The sequence below is a fragment of the Ambystoma mexicanum genome, chromosome 13 (assembly GCF_040938575.1).
Source record: "Ambystoma mexicanum isolate Mex_15411 chromosome 13, UKY_AmexF1_1, whole genome shotgun sequence".
In the NCBI taxonomy this organism is placed as follows: Eukaryota; Metazoa; Chordata; class Amphibia; order Caudata; family Ambystomatidae; genus Ambystoma; species Ambystoma mexicanum.
The window spans coordinates 174831825-174857429 of NC_090938.1; the positions used below are offsets into that span (position 1 = coordinate 174831825).

General features: G+C 45.3%; 1 protein-coding gene across 2 annotated transcripts in view; it reads right to left on the minus strand.

Moving 5' to 3' along the window:
* Positions 1-25605, minus strand: part of STK38 (serine/threonine kinase 38) — a 349824-nt gene that overhangs the window by 201502 nt on the left and 122717 nt on the right. For both annotated transcript variants that reach the window (XM_069633553.1, XM_069633554.1), the window contains exon 6: positions 17215-17369. In XM_069633553.1, coding sequence (XP_069489654.1) covers positions 17215-17369 — 155 coding nt within the window. The remainder of the gene's footprint in view (positions 1-17214; positions 17370-25605) is intronic.

The window sequence follows — 25605 nt, forward strand, 5'->3', positions numbered from 1 at the left end:
AAAGACTCCTCTTGCAGCCACTTCAGCTCAATGTTGTAGCCAAGAATCCCTAGAAGAGCAGACCGCTGAAGATCCGACGAAGACTCCTGAAGAGGCCCAGCATCTCTTCTAGTGTCCAACCTGGTGATGCCCTAAAACCCTTGCCTGATTTCAGAGCCAGATCGGTGCTTCAGCCCTTGGACTAGTGGGACCAACTATGTGACGCCTTCCTGAGGATCCAACCATCCAGAGCCTTCGGAAGTGTCCTTGAACTGCCTGCTGCACTGACCTCACCAGAGAGTCGCTGTTTCACAATAGAGTCTGGAACTTTGGTGGTCCAGTGCTTGCCCTACATGTAGTCTTCTCCCCAAATTCCAGCTTCCTATTTTCTAGGGAACCTGTCCTGGAGCTTCTTCTGTGATTGGGACTGGAAGGACGCCGGTCGTCGCCTGCAAAAGGGGATAGTCACTGAAACGCACCTTCCTCCATCCTGCAAGTGTCCGGAAGCGATCTGCATCAGTAGTTTTTGCATTTCTTCGTAGACAGGGTTTGCATACAGCAGCTGCACCCCACCGGAAGAATGAGAGCCCACAACTTATGGGCACCGCTCACTGGAACAAAGGGCTGACGATTGAGCCACACGCCACTCCCCTTCCCCCTTGGACGCTCCACACGGACATCTGGGGAAATTGTAGTCGGGTGTAATTTAGAATCAGGATGCCTATCCTCCATAGGATAAGATTCGAACAAGTCCCTTTGTCCCCCATCACATTTCCTTTAGTCTTAGGACCGGAATCTGGTATCCTGGTCCTTGGTTAGCCTTAGATCTGGAAGAAAGGAGAGAATGTACCACTTTGCTGGTAAACTGTTGTTGAACTTTGAATTAGTTTGAAACCAATCACCACCACAAGCCCTTGTATAATTCCTAAAGAGAACACATTCCAGTGACAAACATGAGTGGAACCCTGTGACATTTGGGCACAAAGCTCCATTCATCTTAGGGTTTGCATTTCTAAAGTTAGGATATTAAACTTGTGATTGGTTCCATCATTATTACATCTATTTTAATTACCTGCATTGATGGACAAAGTTATTTGATGAAATATAGGGGAATATACTGGCGATTGTACATATTCTTATGATAGAGTATCATGTGATATTATCACCTGTTTATTTCATTTTTTAGTGTGATCTAAAGCCTAAATAAAAATTTGTATAACTTGCAGTTTAAATTTAACTATTGTGTATTATATTCTGTGAACTAACAGAGGGCCCATAACACCCCCCATCACACTTTCCGGAGCTAAAGCCTTGGCTACTCAGCCACCTACCTAGATTATGTTTTGGCTATCCTCTCAGACCACCCCACTCACCAGAACGAGGGTGACCTCCTTAAATCGGTCTGTTAGTGAAGTCCACGCTAGGTAAGACTTAAAACCATCACTTGGCATATAGGTCGCCAACTCTTAGTATAAGTCTATACTACTCAAGGAACCTTGGTACAGTGGCAGAGCAGTCAGGCTGATCATAAGAGGAAGATGTGAGCTGTAGGCAAGTACACTGAATCCAGCAAGTATAATCGTCCAAAGCAAGACTCACAAAATATTATATTGAAATATACATGTATTATATTTAAACAAAGAAGGAGGATAAATATTGCTTCAATGGTAGTGGCTCGCAGTACAATTGTTAGAGTTTCACACCAATGACAGATCCACCGTATTATCTGTACTACCGCGCACTCACGTTAAGCCAAAAGATATACAGCAATTGTATTTAGTTAGCAAAACCACATAAGAACGTCTTTTAGGAGGAAAAAGGTTGGTTAATTACACAGCAGCAGAGCTTAGCGTTCTAGAGAGACTTTATAGACAAACTAGCGCTTTAAAAATCCAATCCTTAACTAAACTAAAAAGTCAGTGTAGGTGTGGAGGAAAAGTCTTATGAAGTAGAATAATAGCCAAAGTGCCACAGGACACTTTCAGTTTCTAGGATAAGATTACTTGAGGCTAACACAAATTAGGAGGGCCCTGCAAAAGGACTCCCTAAAGGGATACAAGCTAGAAAGCTTGGGTCAGAGCTAGGGTGGACACGTCTTCACACACTCAGAGCAACTTCTCAGTTCAAGGTAAATTATACCTTTCACCCCAGAGTACCTTAAATTAGAAGAAATTAAACTGACCTGGATTCTCCTCTGTGCAGCAGCAACGGACCCAATCTGCTAATTTCTTGGTCTGTTGATGAAAGGACGGACTCTGAATGAGAGTCTCGAGAGAGGACCCTTGCCACGGATTTCTTCCGTCTCCTTGGTCTGCCTGCAGTTTTGATGCCTTTTTCTCAGCACCAACAAAGGACAGTATTAGCCCGGTCAATAATCTTCGCTTCTGACTTCCTGCACTCTGGTGAGGGGACTAAGATGAGTCAGATCGTGCCTCAAGGTCCAATTGGATCTCAAAGTTCTTTATGGATTTGGCCTTGCAAAGACGTTGCACTGCAAATGGGTCCGAAGTCTCTTGTTATTCACGGTCTGCAGCTCTGGAAAGGCGCAGCACCTTGGGAGATGGGTCAATGTGTAGTTTCTTTCAGGGCTGGTACCACCAACCAAAGGGAAGGAGTTGCCCTTTTCGGAGCTCCTCTGTCGATTAGAAAACAGGATCAGGACAGCAGTGGTCGCTTTACTGTGATTGGAAGTCTTCAGCTCCGGTTCTTCTGTTCCAATGTTCGACTTGCCCTTCATGGAGCATAGGCGGTCACCCAAAGGTTCTCTTAGAAAACCGGGGGGGAGGGAGAATGGACAGACACCCCCCCAGAATGGTAGAAGGGCTAACATGAACAATAAATATGGCAGGAAAAAAGGAACCCACCATGTTAGAACATAGGTGACCCTATTGTGCACAACCAAGTCTGAATACAGTCGGCAGTAAAATAATACAATAGTTGGTTGAACACCTCCACTGCAACCAGCCATAACTGTAGGGTTGTCTATGTGACCAAAAAGGCACAGAAGTAGAGAGGTGTTGTGTGCTAATCTCTCAAAAGTTTGAGGAAGGATACAAAGTACCTCTCAATCAATAAGAATTGTGGCAAGGATAAGGATAGAATCTCAAAGGGGGAACCAAAGGGTTCCCAGAAACACTTGCACATAAGGTGATGTGTGCTGTAAAAGTTAAAATATAAAATACAGGTGGCCTTTAAAGAGATATGGAGGAAAGAAGACTCCACAGTAAAGATAAACACTGGGAACAGAGTTCCAAAAGTCAGAGCAAATATGAATGAATGAAGGGGAAAATGGCTCCCCTCATTCAGAATAGAAGGAACCAGGTCCAGAAGTCCAGCAAAAAGTGCTGGGTGTTCTCAATAGGAGAGGTGATGAAGCATATACATGATATGATCTCTCCAAAACTGTCCACCAGGCCAGATTCTAAAAATCCATCTTAACATGCATAAACATGTCCTTGATAGGGCTAGCTACACCCAGGAGTTAATCCTGTGAATAATTTCCACCTCAAGATAGGTTTGCACCATCTAGCCATTGCTCCCCTATAGTGGAGTTTTTAGAATAAGCTATGCATGCCCACTGCCTTCATATGCTTTAATGGAGGGGAAACTAGAAGTCGAATCTCGCCAGATGTGTGTTCATGACTAGATGTTTTTGAAATAATTTAAATGTATTTCTCTAAGGAGTTATATTTCTCTACATTACAAATTGCGTTTAGAGTTCTCACGCAAGAATGGAGATATTCAGTGGGTATGAATATCAATGAAGATATCTCCTGAGAAAAAAAAAAAAAAAGAGAAAAGGTATACATATTTCTGCCCAGAAATTCAGGTTAAGCGAGAGGAAACAAATGCAGTAGCGCCAGGCATAGATAAATGAATTCTGACATTTTGTAGTTGTGTTGGCTATATGGGCCTCAAGTGTTTGTTTATGAGCCGCATCTGCCTTTTTAGATTTTAGAGACTGTGGTTCTCCTTAAGTTTCATGTTTTCTACTACTCCAATGTGCTAAGAAAATATAGACTCACTGAAAAGGAATGCACAAAATAGCAACATATTAATGAGACAATAAGGGTAAGATAGACAAAGGCAGATGGCAAAAAGTGTCACAGTGCCAATATCCAACTCAACAGTACTCTTCTCAATCTTGGAATGGCAGACTGTATGGTTTTTGCTGCGATTTGAACCTTGGTTTTCACATACTAAAGTGAATAGCAAATAATGGCCCACCGACCTTTATCAAGCACAGCCAGTAGCCAAAACTACCTTCAATAATTAAAGATGTTCTAGTATCAGAAAAAAATAGACATTACTAAAGTGTTACACGAGGGTCACGTGTCTCACCTATGCTTTATAATGTCTTGATCATCTGGGTGTCAAGTATACCAATTACGTCGACGAACCTCAGATACTCATTCCCATCACTGGAGACCACGTAACAGACACAAAAGCCCTTAACGAAATCTATTCAGTAATCCAAGCTTGGATGGTGCACCATGGACTCTGCCTTAACGACGAGAAAACGGAGCTAATAAACCTCGGCTCTCATGCTAGACTTAACAAGTTAGACTCGGATAGTTCTTTTGCATCTCAACACGCATTTCCCCACGTCTTATGTTCGTGGTTCAACAGGAGAGATGCTAAATAAAGAAAGAATATGAAAGAAAGTAAGAAAAGAATGAATGAGTTATGTTTAAAAATATTTTAATAATTAAGTAGTGGTGGTGTATTGGGTGAGCAACTCTGATTACATTAGCCTATTAGTTGTACTCACCTAAGTTCCTTATTAAGTAAACATATATCTGATTAATAATTCCTCTTTAGTTTTGTCTCTCTCATTTTTATGAGTTCTTTTATTAGTACATTTCTGTAAACAATGAGAGAGGGTAACATCAGTTTAACCTGACACTTTGTATCATTTTTCAAACTTCATTCAAAGGCCCTCTTTAGAGCAGTCACATTTATTGTAAAGGTAGAGCTACTGTGAAGCTCTCCCCCAAAGTTCCAGAATACTAAAGTTTATAATGCTGTTCACACCCAAAGTTATCTGAAAGAAATTAGATTAAATTGAATTACCTTTTATTTTTACTTGGTACGATTGCCTTCAGTCCGCCATAGTACGCGCTACCTTTCTGTGCTGTTTTCTATCCTTTATAAAGGCCGCGATCGCGTAACGTATGACGTCACCGCGTCACGTTACGCGATGACGTCACACGTCACGCCTTTGGCGGCCATTTTGATTCTCCATTTTTGCCATGAAACCATAGTGATTCCTTTTTATAACGTTTGCCTAGTTCGAATGTACCCTTCCTAGGGAACTTTCAGACGGGTCTATTATTTTCAGATCAAAGTAAAAAACAAAGGAAAGCCAAGAAAGAAAATTATCAATAGAGCAAATTTGAGAAGAGACTTATTTCAAATTATAACCATAAGGTAAGACATTTTTTAAGAAAAAATAAAAAAATAAACAAACAATTTTACTGCAATTCAACACATTTTCATGAAACATGATAAAGGGAAGATCTATCTAGACATGATAGTGCTTGAAACTTTTTGGATACAATATGGACAGCCTTGCATTCTATTTTCATAGTTCAGCTTTCTATAGCCAATAGGCCATCTCATATTCCGAATTCAGGCCAGTGACACGTGTCCAGAATACAAATCCATTTGGCTGCTCTTCTTCATAGCTGGAGCTCTCCATTTCCACCTCTTTCCATTGTGTCAACTCTTTCAATGCCTAAAAATGTAATTTCTTTTATTTCAGATATTTCATGATCTTGATTATAGTGCACTGCCATAGGGTATCTTATATCATTATTCTTAATGGCTCTTAGATGTTCTTGAAGTCTGATTTTCAATGTTCTGATAGTGCTTCCCACATATCTTTTTTTGCAAATGCATGTAATCGCATAAATCACATATTTTGTGTTACAATTAATGTATTGTTTTATCTTTTGATATCTTCCATTTAATAATAATAATAATAATAATAATAATTTGTTAGTCTTATTTATTTAGTTCCATTCCCCATTTGATTACAAATTTCACAATTCCCACAGCTATAGGTTCCTGTCGGTGCCGGCACTTTAAGAAATTGACCGAGAATCTCAGTTTTTTCTTCTTTGAGATGACTTGGGCTGATTTTTTGCTTCAATGTTGGAGCTCTTTGGTTTGGCTTCTATATTGTGTTTAATAGTATCATTGCTTTGTAGGGTATTCCAATGTTTTTTCAGAAGCTTCTTTAGAATGTATGCCTTACTATTGTAAGTAGTAATAAAGTCTACCTTTGATTCTTTGTTTTTCAATTTTGGTTTATCTTTCAGCAATTCAGTTCTTGGTATTTTTTCAGCTCGTTTTATAGCTCTTTCAACTTCTTCAGTTTTGTAGCCTCTTGTTATAAATTTTTCATTGAGAGATAAGACATGTTCTTCATATTTTTCTTTAGAGCTGCAATTCAGTTTTATTCTTAGAATTTCTCCATAAGGTATGTTTTTAATTATATGGTTCACATGGTTACTTTCTGCATGTAACACTTTGTTTACCGCTGTCGGTTTTATATACAGGTCAGTCAAGATTTTGTCTCCATCTGTATAAATTTGCAAATCCAAAAAATTCTATGCTCTCTGAGCTTATTTTTTCTGTGAATTTGATGTTCTTATCATTTGTGTTCAGATGTCCAATGTATTCATGTAGTTTCCTTTCATCACCATTCCATATCATTAATACATTGTCAATGTAATGACCCCGGTAGACGATGTATCTGTCTGTAAATGCTAGATGTTCCCATGCGTGATTAATCTCAAAATGTCCCATGAACAGGTTAGTGTATAAGGGTGCAAACTTTGTCCCCATCGCCGTACCCTGTTCCTGTCTGTAAATTGATTGAACATGAAAATATTATTGGTTAAAGAAAAATGCAGCATTTCTAGAATCATTTTGTTTTGTTCCAAAAATGAAACTGATCTTGATTTCAAGACCCATTCAGTTGTTTCTAAACCTTTTAGATGTTCAATACTTGTGTAGAGGAACACCACATCTAATGTCACGAAAAGAAAACTTTTTTCCCAGGGTACCTCTTCCATCTGCTGTATTACATGTTTGCTGTCTCTCAAATACAATGCTAAATTGATTGTTAATGGCTGTAAATGAAGATCGATATATTGTGAGGCTCTCTCTGTTAGTGAGCCTATGCCATTTATTATCGGTTTGCATGCTGGAAATTGATCAAATGTTTTATGAATTTTCTGTAAGAAATATATTATGGGCATTATTGGGTGGGTGTTGTCTAGATAGTTATATTCATCTTCTGAAAGTAAGCCCATTTCTTTCCAGTTTTTAATCATCAGATGCCATTGGGTATGAAGTTCTTTAATTGGATTTTTTCAGAGTATGGAGTAGCAATTCCTGTCACTCAAATGTCTGTTTCCTTCAATTATATAATCTTTTCTTTGCATGAGCACAATATTTCCTCTTTTATCGGCCGATTTGGTAACCCATCGTTTGTTTTTGGCAAGGGTGTGAATAGCTTTTGATTCTTTAATTGATAGATTATGTTTAAACTTCGTAGGGTTATTTTTTTGGTTATTTTGTCTCAAGTCTTCACTGACCATTTTTTAAAAAACATCTATCACATTGTTTTCTGGCATTTTAGGAATACATTTTGATTTCAACTTCAAATTAGATTCTTCTGTTTGAAAAGGATTAATATTTTGTTCTTCTAGAAACATTTCTGTAGTATAATTTTCCTCAGTAAGATTCATGATGTTCAATGTTCCTTCTACAATATCAACCGTAAGTGAAGACATTTCTTGTTCTGCCTTTTTTTCTTTTTTGTTCATTGCTTCAGCAAAATATTTTTTCAGTTTCAATTTTCTGCAAAATTTGAACAGATCCACTTGCTTTGTTTGATGGGCTGTAATTTAGTCCTTTATTTAATACTATGTTGGTTGTTTTGTCCACTTCTTGTCCAGTTAAATTCATTACTAAATTCACTTGGTCCTTTTGTCTTGTGATCTGGTTAGCATTCCTTTTTGTCCACCTTCTTTGTTTTTGCGTTCCTCCTCTTTTTCCTCTTGTTTTTGGTAAATTGGTTGATATATTTTCGCTTGTCCCTGATCTCATGCCTTTTATATTCATCATCCCATGTTGAAAATTTGTTTTTGTAATGGACTTGTGTCTGCGAAATTCCTCTAAAAAATTGAATTCTTGTGTTTTGTTTGATATACTTGGTACTTGTTCCCTTTCCCTTTCCACTGTTCGTTTCTGTATCTGAAGATTGAGTAGTTGTTGATTGTGTATTGGTTTTTTTACTAGTTTTTGAATATACTTTTGAGAATGCCGTTGTTTTCCCTTTTATATCATTTTTTCTCTGATACGTGTAGACTCTTCCAATCTTATAGTCAATTTCATCCCTTAAGAATTGCTCACCCAATACACCACCACTACTTAATTATTAAAATAATTTTAAACATAACTCATTCATTCTTTTCTTACTTTCTTTCATATTCTCCCTTTATTTAGCATCTCTCCTGATGAACCACAAGCATAAGACGTGGGGAAACACGTGTTGAGAGGCAAAAAAAACTATCAGTTTGTGAATTAATGTTTGGAAAAAAGGATATTGCATGCTACCAAGGCAAAAAATAAATATTACATAAAAAGTGAACTTGCTGGTGTGACGGATTTATAATTTTGCCTGAAGCGCATTCCAGATAAGTGTTTTTGAAAAAGAAAATTTGAATAAATATTGCAGCAGCCGCAAAACTCACTTAAGGGTTCAGCATCCAGGCAAACAACAGTTTATTATTTGCACTTAGAAATCGCAAAAAAGAGGAAGTAAAAGCTGAAAAGGACTGCAAAAAGTTAAACAAAAGTTAGACCCTGCCTTCAAATCCTTCACTATTGATGGCAACTCTATCAAGGTCACTAATAATACGAAAACCCTCGGTATCTACCTTGATGCCACACTATTTTCACCAGAGAAACTAACATGGTGGTAGCAGCGTCAGCATACTGTCATGATGCCTGCCCCTAGAGCACCGGGACAGGCCCAGCACCCCCGGAAGCAGGCATCATGCCCTCGGGAAAAAACCCAGCGGCCCCTAATAGGGGCTCTTTGGACTTTGTCCTGGCACCTTTGGCGCCAGGCTCATATTGGACATCAGTCCTGGCGCCAAAGGCGCCAGGCTCATAAAAGAAGGTGTTTGGTGCACTTACCTGACGCAGACCATGCTGCATAAAGCCTCAAGCCACATAAGGCTTAGGAGGGACTACTTTATTAAAGGAACTATTTTACTTGGGTGGGGCCCGTGGAAGAATACTTACCTGGGACTTCTTCCAAGGCTATTTAAACCACGCCCGGACTGCCACACATGCTTCGCGTTGTTCTGCATCTAGCAGCTGGACGCTCACCGTGTCTGCTCCTGCATCCTGACTTCTGCCACGCCTGCCAGCATCCTGAATCACCTGCAAAGGAAGGGAACAAGAGAACAGAATAAGGAAAAGGCCTTACCTGCTAAATCTGCATCCCAGAGACATTTCTCCGACGATCCTGAAAAGGAAGACATTTATTTTTAAAAGCACATCGCATCGATCGCTGCAGCGCCTCATTCTACTCACCTTACAGGGCGCCTTCCATGTTCTGCAGCGACCATCCGGATCCGCAGTCGCGCCCCAGCGCCTAGGAGAAAAAGACAATAACGAAGGTGAGAGAAAGAAGGGAAAAGGGAAGCTAAATCTCCATGTTAAGACTTACCTGCTGGGTCATTCCCTTTTCATTTCGGGTCCGCGCCGCATCCAGGCGTTTTCGGACCCCGGCCCCTAAGGGGAAAAAGGGATCAGCGTTAATGAGCGAATGAAAAGACATTACCAAGATGCTCATTAAAGACTTACCTGATTTCCACAAGGATTTCACCTCTCATCTCGGGTCGGTGCCTGTTCCCTAGCATTCCGTACCCCGGCCCCTATGGGGAAAAAGTCACTAGCATTAGAACATTAATGCATGGACACAAGGGGAACCACTTATTAAAAAACTTACCTGGAAGCCAAGCAAGTTTGGTTCTCAACAATCCGAAAATACAGTGAAGTAACTGGATACCAACGCGCCCCCGCATCAGAAACCACCAATCCGAAAATCCAGTGAAGTAACTGGATACCAACGCGCCCCTGCATCAGAAGCAGGATGGAGAGCTCATCCTTCCAGACCCTAAGGTGAGACGCCACGGGGAAGCACAGAAGGGTTTTGAGGAGGGTGAGAGGGGTAAGTGGGAGGCCGACGCATTACCCCGCAGACAGCTAATCCCCTATTTCCACCTAGAGAAGGATACTTCTGCGAGCCAGACAAGCAAGATTTGGGGGTCCGGTCCAGTCCGTCTTCCGAACCCTGCGCATCACCTTAGAAGAGGTCACAGCAGCTCAAACCAGGCCGGCGCCTCCGTGGGAGTCAGGTGAGCGTTACAGAACGCGAAGCCTTCCTACAAATTCCCACCCAGGCGCTATGGAAACTTCTGAGACTGATCAGTTGGCCCAATTACTGGGGGAATTACGGGCCGAAGTACATGCCGCTCGTCAAGAGACTAATGCCCTCAGGAGGGAATTAATTGTATCAAAGGAAAGAACTGATGACCTGGCCAGACAGCTTTTGCAAGGTCAAGCTGGACAAACTCCTCTACCCGGTTCCGGAGGGAACCCCGCTCCTGTGGTTTCCAGTAACCCTGTGCAGATTAATCTACCTGGAAACATGCCGCTGGCCCCACCCGAACGCTTTGCTGGGGACCCCAAACGATTCGCCGTATTCATGAATCAGTGTCGTTTGCACTTCTTATGCAGACCTGGGGCCTTCCCTAATGATCAGACCAAGGAAGCCTTTGTATTGTCATATCTCAGCGGCTGTGCTGCCGATTGGTCAGTTCCACTGGTTACTCAAGATGACCCAATTCTCCGTGATTTTCAAGGATTTCAAGCAAGCATGGAAAGGTTATTTGCTCGACACTCTCAGGGGCAGGCTCTGGATGACGAACTTCTATCCCTGCGACAGGGCAATCAGGACCTCCTATCCTACATTGCAACCTTTAATAGACTAATTGTGGAAACTGGGTGGCCAGAGGATAAAAGAATCACGTTATTTTATCGAGGTCTACGCGGAGAACTTAAAGACGTCTTGGCCCAGGTTGTAAATCCGCCCCAAGAATGCACAGAATATATAGACTTAGTGGTCCAATTGGATCACAGACTTCAAAACAGAAAAGCAGATCGGTCCACGTTTGAGACCCGGGTGTTGGTCAAGACCCACGCTAACCCCAAGGGTGCTGATGTCTCTGAGCCTATGCAAATTGGAGGGGTTAAAGGACCCTTAACTCAAAAGGAACGTGAAAGGAGGCGGCAGTTAAAATTATGTCTTTATTGTGGGAATTCTGGACACTTTCTACGAGATTGCCCGGCAAAACCGCCCCAAAAGGCGGTAGGAGCCGCTGATAAAAACCATGAAGACTGTTTCGGGAAACGACTCCGCCCGACAAGTGTAGGGGTCGCTTGCCGAGCTTGAAAACTAACTCTCAGACCTCGCATTTCATTGTGCCAATGGTTCTCGTAGATCCGGAACAGCCTAAGCGGTTGCATGCAATAAAGGCATACATCGATAGTGGGGCTATAGGAAACTATGTGGATCGTGAATTGGTCTCTAGGATTAACCTCCCTCTGCGTCCTAAAACCAGCAAAGATGTCATCACCACAGTTGATGGAACTAAAATTGCCTCTGGACCGGTAACACATTCCACTACTGAGGTGACTCTTATTGGTCCGGACGGCCATCGGGAGACAGTTGTGTTTGATGTAATCAAGGCTCCACAATTTCAGGTTATTCTTGGAATTCCTTGGTTAGAGACACATAATCCTCAAATTGATTGGCGAGCTAAGAGAATAACATTCCCGGATTGTGCACAAACCTGCTACCCAGAAAATCGGAAGATTAGTCTAGCATCTGTAACCTCTGCCTCCATGCAACTACCTCCGGAATACCATGACTTTCAGGACGTCTTCCAAAAGTAACAGGCCAACACGTTACCTCCCCACAGATCGTACGATTGCCAAATCGATCTGGTGCCCGGTGCACAATCCCCTTGTAGCAGGATTTATGCCCTTACCGAACCTGGAACCTGCATTTGAGACAATATTTGGATCAATACCTAGCCAATGGTTTTATTCGCCAGTCAAAGTCCCCGGCATCTTCGGCTTTGTTCTTCGTGCCCAAAAAAGAAGGCGACCTTAGAACTTGTATCGACTACCGCGCATTGAACCAGATAACGGTTAAAAACCGTTACCCTCTGCCTCTGATCCCTGAACTCCTTGACCAGGTGAAGGACGTTTGCGTATACACCAAGTTAGATCTCCGGGGGGCTTATCATCTGGTGCGAGTAAAGGAAGGCGACGAATGGAAAACCGCCTTCCGTACAAAATACGGATTATTCGAATACCAAGTGATGCCTTTCGGGTTGTGCAACGTGCCTGCTGCCTTCCAATTCTTCATGAACGATGTCCTTCGGGAACTGCTCGATGTTTGTGTTGTCGTATATATCGATGACATTCTTGTGTACTCCTCTTCGGAATCTGATCACAGAAAGCATGTCCGGGCCGTCCTTGAGAAATTGCGTCAGCACAAACTGTTTGCTAAGCTGGAAAAGTGCGTTTTCCATACCACCGAGGTAGAGTTTCTCGGATTCATCCTGACACCTAATGGGGTCCGAATGGACTCACAGAAAGTGGAGGCCATCCTCAAATGGCCATCTCCTAGTTCGGTGAAAGGGGTCCAAAGCATGCTTGGTTTTGCCAATTTTTATCACAGATTTATTCCGGAATTTTCACGTGTAGTACAACCCATCACTGCACTCTTGCGGAAAAATAAACGTTTCAAATGGACCAAGGAAGCTGAACAGGCCTTTCAGGAATTGAATGCTAAATTCACGTCTGCACCTATTTTGAAGCACCCGCGTCCCGATCTCCCATACACAGTCGAAACTGACACATCCAGTTTAGCCATGGGAGCTGTCCTGTCTCAGAGAGACCCTGAAACCAACCAACCGCATCCTGTAGCATTCTGGTCCAGAAAGTTCTCACCGCCTGAGGTAAATTATGCAATAACCGATAAGGAATTATTAGCCATTAAGTCCGCCTTTAAGGCTTGGCAGCATTATCTTCTTGGCGCCAGGCACACCATTACCGTGATCACTGATCACCGAAACTTGCAATACTTAAAGACTGCCAAGGCTCAATCGTCACGTCAGCTCCGATGGGCTTTGTTCTTTGCTGAGTTCGATTTTGTAATCACTTACCGTTCTGGCTGTAAGAATGGCAAAGCAGATGCACTATCTCGAATAGGAATGGGAGAAATAGACACTAATTCAGAACCTGTGCCGATCATTCCCGAACAAAGAATTTTGGGATTAACCTCCTTACAAACCTTCGAAGACATTCAAGCACGAGTAAAACAACTCCTGGAGTCTACCGCCTTGCAGGATTGGATCCAAAGAGGATCTTACTTTTTGGTCAACAATGGCCTACCTTACTTCCAAGGACGATTATTTCTGCCAGAAAAGGAATTATAAGAACTGGTTATTTCCCGTTATCATGATGCCCTGATGGAAGGACATCCTGGCATTGCCAAAACTGAGGAAAAAATTAAACGACAATTCTGGTGGCCTTCCTGGCGAAAGGATATTAAATCTTTCGTGATGTCCTGTGGAGTTTGCGCCCAAAACAAAGGTCAAAAGACAAGACCCGCCGGTCTTCTTCAGCCTTTAGACATTCCACCAGCGCCTTGGCACACCCTATCACTAGATTTTATCACGGACCTGCCCCCTTGTAATGGATACAATACCATTCTGGTTGTGGTGGATTTATTTTAAAAAATGGCTCATTTTATTCCGTTGAGAGGGTTACCTTCAGCTTCTGTCCTTGCCAAGGAATTCCTCGAAAATATTATCCGTTTGCATGGATTCCCGTCCATATTAGTCTCCGACCGGGGAAGCCAGTTTATTTCACACTTTTGGAAAAAGTGTTGTCAACTGGCACAAATCGGCGTAAGACTCTCAACCAGCCACCACCCACAGACCGATGGTCAGACGGAGAGAACAAACCAGACCCTTGAACAATACCTACGGTGTATGTTGCACCAATCGGAGGGTAATTGGAAGGATTTGTTATGGGTGGCCGAATATGCATACAATAACTCGGTGCACTCTGGAACTGGACAAAGCGCCTTTTACACCCTATATGGACATCACCCTTGTACTTCAGACCTGGACTCTCCTCTGAGCCTCGAAATGCCCGCAGTGGACCATTTGCATTCCACTATAACTCAAGCCTTCAAGAATGCAACTGCCCATTTGCAACAAGCGAAAGAGAAATACAAGAAAAATGCAGATCAGCATCGGAGAGAGGCGCCTTCATACCAAATAGGAGATCAAGTATGGTTGGCTACAAAACATTTATCGCTCAAGGGACCTCGAACTTTTAATCCAGGGTATTTAGGCCCTTATTCGATCAAAGCTATCATTAATCCAGTGGCAGTCAAGCTCGAGCTGCCAACCAACATGCAGATTCATCCTGTTTTTCATGTGTCACTTTTAAAACCAGTGCAACCAGGAACCAGATTAATAAAGCCTCCAGAACCAATTCAGATAGATGGGGAACCTGAATTCGAGATAAAAGACATTTTGGATTCTAAAATCTCAAAATCAAAACTTTTCTATCTAATTGATTGGAAAGGGTATGGGCCTCAGGAAAGGTCTTGGGAACACAGCGACCATGTACATGCACCTCGGCTGGTAAAAAGGTTCCATCGGAATTTCCCAAACAAACCGAAACCTCCAGAAGGAACGACCTTGGGAGGGGCCTTGGGGGGGTGGGGGAGGAGTGCTAGTCATGATGCCTGCCCCCAGAGCACCGGGACAGGCCCAGCACCCCCGGAAGCAGGCATCATGCCCTCGGGAAAAAACCCAGCGGCCCCTAATAGGGGCTCTTTGGACTTTGTCCTGGCACCTTTGGCGCCAGGCTCATATTGGACATCAGTCCTGGCGCCAGGCTCATATTGGACATCAGTCCTGGCGCCAAAGGCGCCAGGCTCATAAAAGAAGGTGTTTGGTGCACTTACCTGACGCAGACCATGCTGCATAAAGCCTCAAGCCACATAAGGCTTAAGAGGGACTACTTTATTAAAGGAACTATTTTACTTGGGTGGGGACCGTGGAAGAATACTTACCTGGGACTTCTTCCAAGGCTATTTAAACCACGCCCGGACTGCCACACGTGCTTCGCGTTGTTCTGCATCTAGCAGCTGGACGCTCAGCGTGTCTGCTCCTGCATCCTGACTTCTGCCACACCTGCCAGCATCCTGAATCACCTGCAAAGGAAGGGAACAAGAGAACAGAAGAAGGAAAAGGCCTTACCTGCTAAATCTGCATCCTAGAGACATTTCTCCGACGATCCTGAAAAGGAAGACATTTATTTTTAAAAGCACATCGCATCGATCGCTGCAGCGCCTCATTCTACTCACCTTACAGGGCGCTTCCATGTTCTGCAGCGACCATCCGGATCCGCAGTCGCGCCCCAGCGCCTAAGAGAAAAAGACAATAACGAAGGAGAGAGAAAGAAGGGAAAAGGGAAGCTAAATCTCCATGTTAAGACTTACCTGCTGGGTCATTCCCTTTTCATTTCGGCTACGCGTCGCATCCAGGCCTTTTCGGACCCCGGCCCCTAAGGGGAAAAAGCCATCAGCGTTAATGAGCGAATGAAAAGACATTACCAAGACGCTCATTAAAGACTTACCTGATTTCCACAAGGATTTCACCTCTCATCTCGGGTCGGTGCCTGTTCCCCCGGCATTCCGTACCCCGGCCCCTATGGGGAAAAAAGACACTAGCATTAGAACATTAATGCATGGACACAAGGGGAACCACTTATTAAAAAACTTACCTGGATGCCAAGCAAGTTTGGTTCTCACCAATCCGAAAATCCAGTGAAGTAACTGGATACCAACACGCCCCCGCATCAGAAACCACCAATCCGAAAATCCAGTGAAGTAACTAGATACCAACGCGCCCCTGCATCAGAAGCAGGATGGAGAGCTTGTCCTTCCAGACCCTAAGGTGAGACGCCACGGGGAAGCACAGAAGGGTTTTGAGGAGGGTGAAAGGGGTAAGTGGGAGGCCGACGCATTACCCCGCAGACAGCTAATCCCCTATTTCCACCTACTGAAGGATACTTCTGCGAGCCAGACAAGCAAGATTTGGGGGGTCCGGTCCAGTCTGTCTTCCGAGTCCTGCGCATCACTTTAGAAGAGGTCACAGCAGCTCAAACCAGGCCGGCGCCTCCGTGGGAGTCAGGTGAGCGTTACACATACACTTGTAAACTAATCACTGCGTGTAGGCCCTTCTTTACGACATCCAACTGCATCACTCTTGCTAGAACCCTAGTTATGGCTAAAATTGATGATTGCAACGCCCTTTATTCAGGGACCAGCCACAGAAATATCAATAAACTCCAAGTAACACAAAACAATGCCATCAGGGCTGCCCTCAACATTTCAAAGGAGCTCCACATATCGGACACAAGACGCAACCTTCATTGTTTGCCCGTTGAGCACAGAATCTCCCTTAAAACACTTGTTTTAACACACTAAGCAAGGGCTAATCTTGCCCCAGCATACCTCACCAATAGACTCTCTCCACACACTTCCACAAGGCCGCTAAGAGCAGCTCAAATTCACACCATGTCCATCCCGAGATTTAAGCTCCAAAAATCTGGAGGCTCCAGTTTCCCCTCTTCTGGCGGTCAAGCTCCGGAACACGCTTCCTTCCTCCCTCAGATCCGAACCTTCCTTCCAACTATTTAAGAGCAACACTAAATGTTGGCTTCAGGAACTTGATTTTACTGGACAGTACTCATAAGTTTAGCTATCCCTGACGGGGTTTACTAGAGGACTCTCCTCTCCACATGTCCTCTACTAGTCCCTCCTTATAATGCAATCCTACTGTGCTCCTTTGACATTGCCACTTGTTCCTACCTTATGCTGTAAACTATGTAAATGATTTAATACTTTGTGTATATCCTGTGTAACACTATATTCTGTATGACATGCGTCCAGATGCCCAGATGCCCCAGGGCAAGGAGTGCTTTACAAATAAAATAAATACAAATACGAGTGAAAGCATTGTAATCACTGAACAAAATCTGAAAATGTACCTTGCTGTCCAGGAGAAGGTTATCTGGTTTTATATCACGGTGTATAAATCCCAGCTGATGGATAGAGTCAATTGCAAGCACGGTCTCTGCAACATAAAACTGAGTTTCTTCCTCACTAAGTGTGTCTTTCTTCATTAGAAGTGTCATCATGTCACCTGAAATGATACATCAATAACTTAATCTGAAATACTGGCATCAACGGGTTACAGTTTCATTGAAACTGGACTTCGCATGGCTATTTTTCCTTTCAATTTTTCCATTTCTTAGCAAAGAAGCTGCAATATTTCCATAGTTTCATCATCTTTCAAACTAAAACAGCAAATTAAGGTACAAAAGGAAACTAATAAGACTAGTTCAGAAGAAATGCTAAATGTTCAATTCTGGCCACATACAAGAGCGCATCTACCACAATACAATTATGCAAACAATTGTATATATTAATTGCCACATGTGTCAGCTCTGCTGCCAAAAAGTATAGCGATTTCAAATGCAACCAGACCATTAGTCTTTAAAAACATTTTTTTAAAAAGATTGCGGTAGAAAACAAAAATACACAAAGCAGATTGACCCATTTTGCTTATCGTTCGACGTGACCAATAACAAAAAATGCTACAAGAAGTGCCACCGACAGATTGTATGTTGGCAGTAGCAACAACACAGATATGGTCATTCAAAAGGAAAAAAGGGGCTGCAAAGACCATTTGCAAACAGGAATTTGATTGACTGGGGCAGAAACGCACAATACTAAGAAGTGAAAGCGATTAATCATTTTAATTTGGGACAAACCAGAAGACCTTCGCGGGCTAATACATTTTGGGAGCCAGCTTATATTTGGAGACAGATTAGAAATCTTTTGTTAAAAAGTAACCCAATTATACCATTTCATGGGGGCGTGGGTTGGCGGCCATGGGGTAGGGAGTGAGGCTTGTGAGCTCCAGAGAGATCTGAACAGAATCCATCCGAACTAGCGTGATTTGTGGTGAAACAAAGCCAAAATATATAGGCAGGTTGCGGAACATTCTGGGAAGATCTAGAGAGATCGCTGTGGGAAATTGGAGGTGAAAGAGTAGAAACTTGATGTCAGAGATACCCCGGTCGCATTCAAGATGGCGGCCGTAAGCTGCGGGGCTCGCCAAGAACAGATGTGGCAGCCAAGGACCAGAGGGCGGTCGCTGGGAACCAGCGCGGCACAGCAAGAAAAACCGCTACAGTAGCCTTGTAGCGGGCGCTCTCTAGTCATACGCTGGCAGCAGAGAGGGTCGAGCCGTTGCAGAGGACCAGCAGATCTAGGCCGACTAGAGCCGCGGCATCAGACGAGCTGGTATCGCAGGCGCTGGGCTGCGCGAGGGCCATTGGTGAGACAGGAGGGGGAAGAAACGGTGCGGAGGGGCAGCCGGGTGGCGACTCCCGGGCTCCAGTGCCAGGAGTCTGCGATTGCAGGAGCAGATCCGACCACGACAGCCCCAGGCTGGGGCAACCAGAACATGCGGCAGGTGACACAAGAATCTGTGCCCCCCCCCCCCCGGCCCCATCAGGGGGGAGGGGTGGGGGGGACACAGACAACAGTCTGGGAGGACCCGTTGACGGTCGGCAGAGCAGGCTCATTGAAGGTGCGAGCGAGCAATGCCCGGACACGGGCGCAAGACACTGCACCACCGGGGCCAGCGGCCCATGCCATCTCTATAAACTGGGCACAGTCCACAACCTACTAAGAGATATGACAACCGACCTGCTCATTACAAGGGAGGAATAATTCGGTGCCCACAGAACATCAGGGATCCCAGCACTGAGGTGATGGGCAAAGCGGAACCTGGAAGGTGTGGTGAAGGGGAGCGGAGGACAACATCAAAGCCACCCTGACTGGCGGGAGGGAGGTAGTGAACAGCAGGTAGACACACAGACTTTTGGGGGAGCTCTGGCTCACACCTGAGGTGCACAACACTGAGAGGCTCTCAAGCACATCTGGCAAGCAGGCAAAGGTGCCCAAGAGAGCAGGAGAAGCTCACATAACGGATGCATGGATTTATAGCAGGCTGAAACGTGGTGGTACATAACACACGGTGACACAAGACCTCCGAACTGCACCTGGAGGACAGCGTTGAGCTGACAGAACATACACCGATTCAACAAATAAACACTCCGGGCGAGCAGGCAAACTTTGGCTGCAGAGTGAGATAGGGGAGGAGCCACTGCATGGGATATACCTAAAGCAAACTGACACCCTGGAGGGCGCTACAAAACCTAAAACAAGGGGCCGACACTAGCAGACGTCGGAGAGCACAACCCACTCGCTCCACAACACGACAGGATGCAGAGGCACTAATACCGTGTGGCACATCCAGAGGTGCAGGTGAGATGGCGGAGTGATGGGAGGACCCACGGAGAGGGGTAGAAGGGAGAAAGTGCCACAAGGTTTGCAAAGGTCACAGAACAAATAAGGAGACTGCCAGAAATGGGGAAATCCAACCTATAAGGGAAAGGCAAAGCAGGAGAGCCAACCGGGGTCTGCACCTTACCAACCAAGGCTCTTAGCAGATCAGGAAGAGCGAGGCACGCTGTTAACCTGCAGGGGCAGAAACTAGGGCGAGAGGAGCCGCATAGCAGACGGCTTAAGCTACCCAAATCTTGGAGGACTCCCCTCCCACACTGACCTACCAACGAGGCCGACATTGGGGGGGAAGATACCATTCACCCACCACCGCAGCAAATTCACGCGGAAATGGGATAAGTACAAGAGGACGACCGCACCACGTCAGAACAACAATTGCGAGCACAGGGATAACCGGAGCAGCAGTGCATGGGAGAGCCATCGTACCTCAACAGGGAGGGGGCACTAACATTCTCACTGAGACTACACCTGCACATTTGTAGAAGTGGAGCCTAGAGTGGTGGCCCCAGGGTACAGCTGAGAAGACGATGTTTAAAACCTCCAAAGAAGAATGCCAAGTAGATCAAAAGAAAGGTGGAAGAGGTAAACTAATCAGCATTGACTCCTCCACCAGGAAGTCAGACAAAAGACAAGCCACTAAAACAGACGAGAACATGGCCTCGACGAGCTCCACAAAGCAGGCGGGAGGCAAGAGCGAGGGCCCAATACTGGAAGCCATAGCGGCGCTGAAAACGTCCCTCGAAAACAAGCTGGACACAGTCATGGTGGATATGGGTCTAATCCGGCAAGATGTAAGGAACCTGACAGACCGAGTGAGTACAGCGGAACAGCAAGTACAGCAGAACACCACTGATGTTTCGGATTGTTGGACCTTCGAAAGGAGAAGTAAGGGACCCCATGAATAATGTGGAAACTTTGCTGCTACAGGAGAATGGGGCAGGAGAACTGAAATAGGGCTTCACGGTGGAGAAAACACACAGAGCCTTGACCAGGAAACCTCAACTGGGTTCCCCCCCAAATTCCCACCAGCCCTCATGTACAATGATCGCTAGGATCATGAACTTCAAAGTGCAGGAGAAGATATTGACGTTTGAGAGAAGGGGGGGGATAACCAGGAACTCCTCCAGGATAACCATCTACCCCAGACTATACCGTCATGGTTCAGAGACAAAGGGTGTACTTTGTCCCCACCAAGGAACGCCTGAGAACGGACGGTATACAGTACATGTGGCTATACCCTGCTAAACCAAAGGTAACGCAAGAGGGCAGGTAGTCTTTCTTTGAAACGACAGGAGGCCCATGCATGGATGGATCAGCAGGGCATCCCCCAGACGACCCAGGAATGCCAACAACACCGAACATCAACTCTGATGAAGACACGAGCGAACACAACGAAGGGCGAGACATTTAGATCATGGACATTAAGCAAGCCAGATTAAGCGAATCGGAGCGTAAGCTTTGGTCCCACCGCAGGGGAGAACAGGACATTAAGCCCCATATTATTCTATTAGGTTAGATGTCAGTTTTAAGGCATCACGCTGCGGCGGCCGGTCCCACCTCGGTGGGCTGTGCAAGAGAAGCAGCGGAGCCCAAGCAGGGGGAGGGTGGCTGGGCGTTTGTTTAATAGTTGTAGTTAGTCAGCTGTTTGATTGGTTGGTGGAAGGCACAAACAGAGGAGGATGCACCGTACAAAGAAGCTCAAGACCCTGTGCGACTGGCGATGGTATTCAAAAAAATAAATTAATGACAGTCTGGGAAATTCTCCCAGGCCCGTGGGCCCTGGCGACATTGGCATAGAAAGACATTAATAAAAGGGGACAACGAGACATGATCAAGGAGTAGCCAGATGTCAAGGTCTGAGGCCAGAGTAATAAGGATTGGGCAGGTGGGCTCGCAAGAGGACATGGGAGTGGCCAGCTCACAGGGCACACTACAAAAATGGGTATGGATGAGGTGACCATTGCAACCTGGAACGCCGGAGGCCTCAACGCCTACGTTAATAGATTAAGAGTATATGCATAGTTGAACAGGATGACCTGAAAAACAATCCGAAGTGGCCAAGAAATGGGGGGCCAAATGTACAGTTGGACATACTCTATGCTAGGGTAGTGCTGATATGGATCACCCCGGGGGTTCCATTTCAATTGATGAAGCAGGAAAGTGACCCGGAGGGCAGAATGGTGATTGTGCATGGAATGCTGGAGAACAGGGAAACATGCTTGATAAATACATATGCTCCGAATCATGATACAACAGTTCTTCAGGAAAATTGCATCCAAGGTGGCCCAAAACAGACAAGCGACCTTCACCAGGGCAGGCGACTTTAATGGCACTCTGGACTCTCTTGTGGACTGATCACTGACAACTACAAGAAGTCAGCGCCGTCAGCAAAGGCTCTACAAGCGATCCTGAACCAACTGCATCTGGAGGAAGGTACATGGAAAGGGGAGAGGGTGCACACACTATAGCGCCCCTCACAGGACATTCATACGCATCAACTACCTATTCACTGGCTCAGGGACTCTGGGGGAATTCTCAGGGATAAACATTAATGCATAAAAGCTTTCAGACCATGCACCACTGCTAGCGACATGGGCACACACCCATCGAAGGGCCCAGATGCCATAGTGGCGGCTGAGGGCAGAGGTGTTGGAGGGTGAATTTTACAGAATACATGCAAGCTAAGATAGCAGACTACATTGAGAATAACGTGGCAAGTGTAGAGTGTAACAGTACAATATGGGATGCCTTTAAAGAGGTGATAAGGGGGGCAGCAATAGGGGGAATGGGAGGAAGAGCTCTTGAAGATCTGGGGGAGGTGGCAAAATAGAAGAAGCCGAGCGCCTAGTGGGTATGATGGGGAAGGTACCTGGAGAGTTTACGGGGCTAAGACTGAAATGCGTCAAAATCTGGGAGACTGGGGAGATTAGATTATGGGAAGTATGTACAGAGGCTGCACGCGGAGGGGGATACGCCCAGCCGGGTCCTGGCATGGCTCACCAAGCAGGAGATCAGGAGAGACCCATTTACTGTGATAAGGGATGAAGCTGGGCTGGAGGTCAGACCTCAAGAGGGCATCAACAAAAGATTTTCACAATTTTATCAGCAACTATGCTCCCAACCTTGGGTGATCTAGCCGACGCCCTGGCAGAGATCAGACTACCAAGGCTAGCAGAAGAGCAGGCCCAAATACTTGAAAAACCCCTCACGGTGGAGGATCAAGAGAGTGTAATCGCCAAGCTTCCATCGGGCAAAGCCCCAGGACCCAATGGCCTCACAGGAGAGTTTTATAAAGAATACAAGGGCACCTTGGCATCTAGATTGCTGGAAACATATCAAGAGGAGTTTGAAAAGGGGCAGTTACCAGACAGCAGGTGAGAATTGGTCATTATACCCATCTTGAAACCAGGGAAATTGCCACTAGACTGCGCCTCGTATAGCCTGATCGCCCTGATTAACCAAGACTCCTAAATCCTCACGGCAGTGCTCGCTAACCAACCGACTTAAACAGGTGATAGCCCGTCTGGTCCGAGTGAATTAGCGTGGGTATGTCCCGGGAGGATATGGAATCTGCGAAGACTCCACCATGTGGTGGACCAGATGAACCAGAGACAGGGCGAATGAGCTATAGCGTCATTAGATGCCATTAAAGCCTTTGATTCTGTGAATTGGAAGTGGCTGATGAGCGTCCTTTCTCGCTCTGGAATGGGGGTGGAGGGGTTCCTTCGTTGGGTTGGCCTACTGTATGAGCATCCCAGAGCGAGGGTGAAAACTGGGAGGCATATCTCGGAGGATCTAGAGCGGCACAAAGTAGGGATGCCCACTGTCACTGATGTTGAATATCCTGGCTCTGGGACCTCTGGCGGTCTTGAGGGCTGAATACAGAGACACTGGGATAGATAGACTGGGTGATACACCAAACCTCATTATAAACAGATGATATGCTCCTCTTTGTGGGGAACCCGCGGGAGCACCCAACATGCCTACTGGAGGCAATAGATGTGTATTCTAGGCTTACAGGAATAGCCATCAACATAGAGAAGTCTTCACTGTTCCCCTTGGCCGATTTAAGAGGGGTCCCCCGCGGACCAACTGCCAGACCTGGGACACACTTGGGCACTGCACGCTTTCTGCTATCTGGGTATAGAAGTGCACCACGATACCAAGGAGACACACAAACTCAATACACAGGTAGCCCTATATAAAAACACAGAAGGCTATGACCTTCTGGAAGACACTTCCGCTGGGGATGTTCGGGAGGGCTGCCCTGTAGGTGGAATTCTCAGAAAGGTCCTAATTCCCTCTACCTTAGAGAAACCCAGCAACTTTGCTAGATTTTGAGGACTTCATTTTTTTAACCTGGAGAGAGTGAGATTTTAATGTGATTTTTGAACTCTGCGTTTCTTTTGGTTATGGAACCTGACAAACTTCATAGGCATCATCTTTTACATTGTATCACACAGCACCTTCAGTGCATTGGCACAGGGAAGTCTTCCAGATTTCCCAAAGGTGTAAATACTTTCTTGGGGATAAACTGTTTCCCAGAGCAGTAAAGTGAAATTGACTTTACTTACATTTGTAACTTTCTAGACCCAGCACACACCATTTTACAATAGGGTCCTGGAGAGGTTACCTAGTATCCCTTTGTCTAGCTTCTCATGTAACATTTTTATATATGTTACCCTTTCCTCGATGAATGGCTGGTGGCAGTGGTTTACTTTTGACTACCGTGGTGTGCATTTATCGCAGGCTGCGTTCGCAGCTGCAGTAAAGCACCGAACGGTGCCATTTTTTTATCAAAGTGGCCCTGGTCTTTTTTTGCCATTTCTTTGTAGAAAGGTCCTTCTTATGATTTACTCTGCGTGCCAAACCAGGTTTGGTCCCTTTGTTTGCTTGCCTTTGGCAGGATTCACGAGTGAAGCCCGCCTCTGGCTGCAGGGTGTCTGTGGTGAGCAGGAAGTGAGGGAAGTGCCTGAAACTCTGTGCTTAGTCTCCTAGGAGACCCAAATGCACTCTGTAGTGATTCGCCGGCTGACTGTCCGGCAAGGACAGCCACCCTCCTGGGTGACTGACAGCTAGGCTGCAATGAATGGGAGATAACTGAAGAAAAGGCGAGGCTTTTGGCTTGGATGGCAGAGTTGACCACTGGACGAAGGAACCAAAGAAGAACTTGAAGAGGACGCCTGCTGCAACTCCTGGACTGTTGGTTTGCCCGGTGAAGCCCTGCTGCTGTGCTCAAACTCCAAATTAGTATCAACAGAAGCCCCTGCAAGGACGACTTCTCCATCAACTCCAAAGTAAGCCACCTGGACATTCTCTCAGAGCCAATTGACTTTCAACAGAGTTGCTGCCGGAAACCGAAATTCCAGGGAGAGGAACACCAGATTGTGTGCATTGCTTTTAAGCTTGCCAAGAGCTCCAGGAAGATCCTCCGGACTCTCAGGAAGCAGGACTGACCGAGCCTGAGCCCCCTCAGAGTGCGGAACCCCAGAAGCAAGGAAAGCCCATCTCGACAGCCAGGAACCGCAGTGTTGCTATTTGCTGTAGACGCAAGGCGCTGAAACAACGAACAGCCACTTGTTTGAAGATTGCCGGTTGCGAGCGATGACCGTCCCATTGCAGTGCAGGAGTCTCCAGAAGTCTTCCCTCTTGTCCCCACGACTGAGGCCCAGGAACAGTTCGATCTGCAGAGCTGCTCAGGAACAGAAGTCATCTTCTGCACTTTTTCTTCAATACAAAAGGTACTGTAAAAGTCTGAGAGAACTTACCTCTTGCTGTAGAGTTGCTTGCATCTTCTACTACTCACAAGTCTAACAGCTTGTGGCCCTACATTGATTCTTCTTTTTCTTCAAAGACTTCTGCAACATTGTGCAAAGACTATTCTCACTTACCAGCAAATTAGTGCTTCAGCTCATATAGACTTTTGCCCATTGACTTTGGCTTAGCCTGTTCCACTGAATGACTTATTGGGGGGACCTGAAAGTAATTGCCTGCTTAAAGAA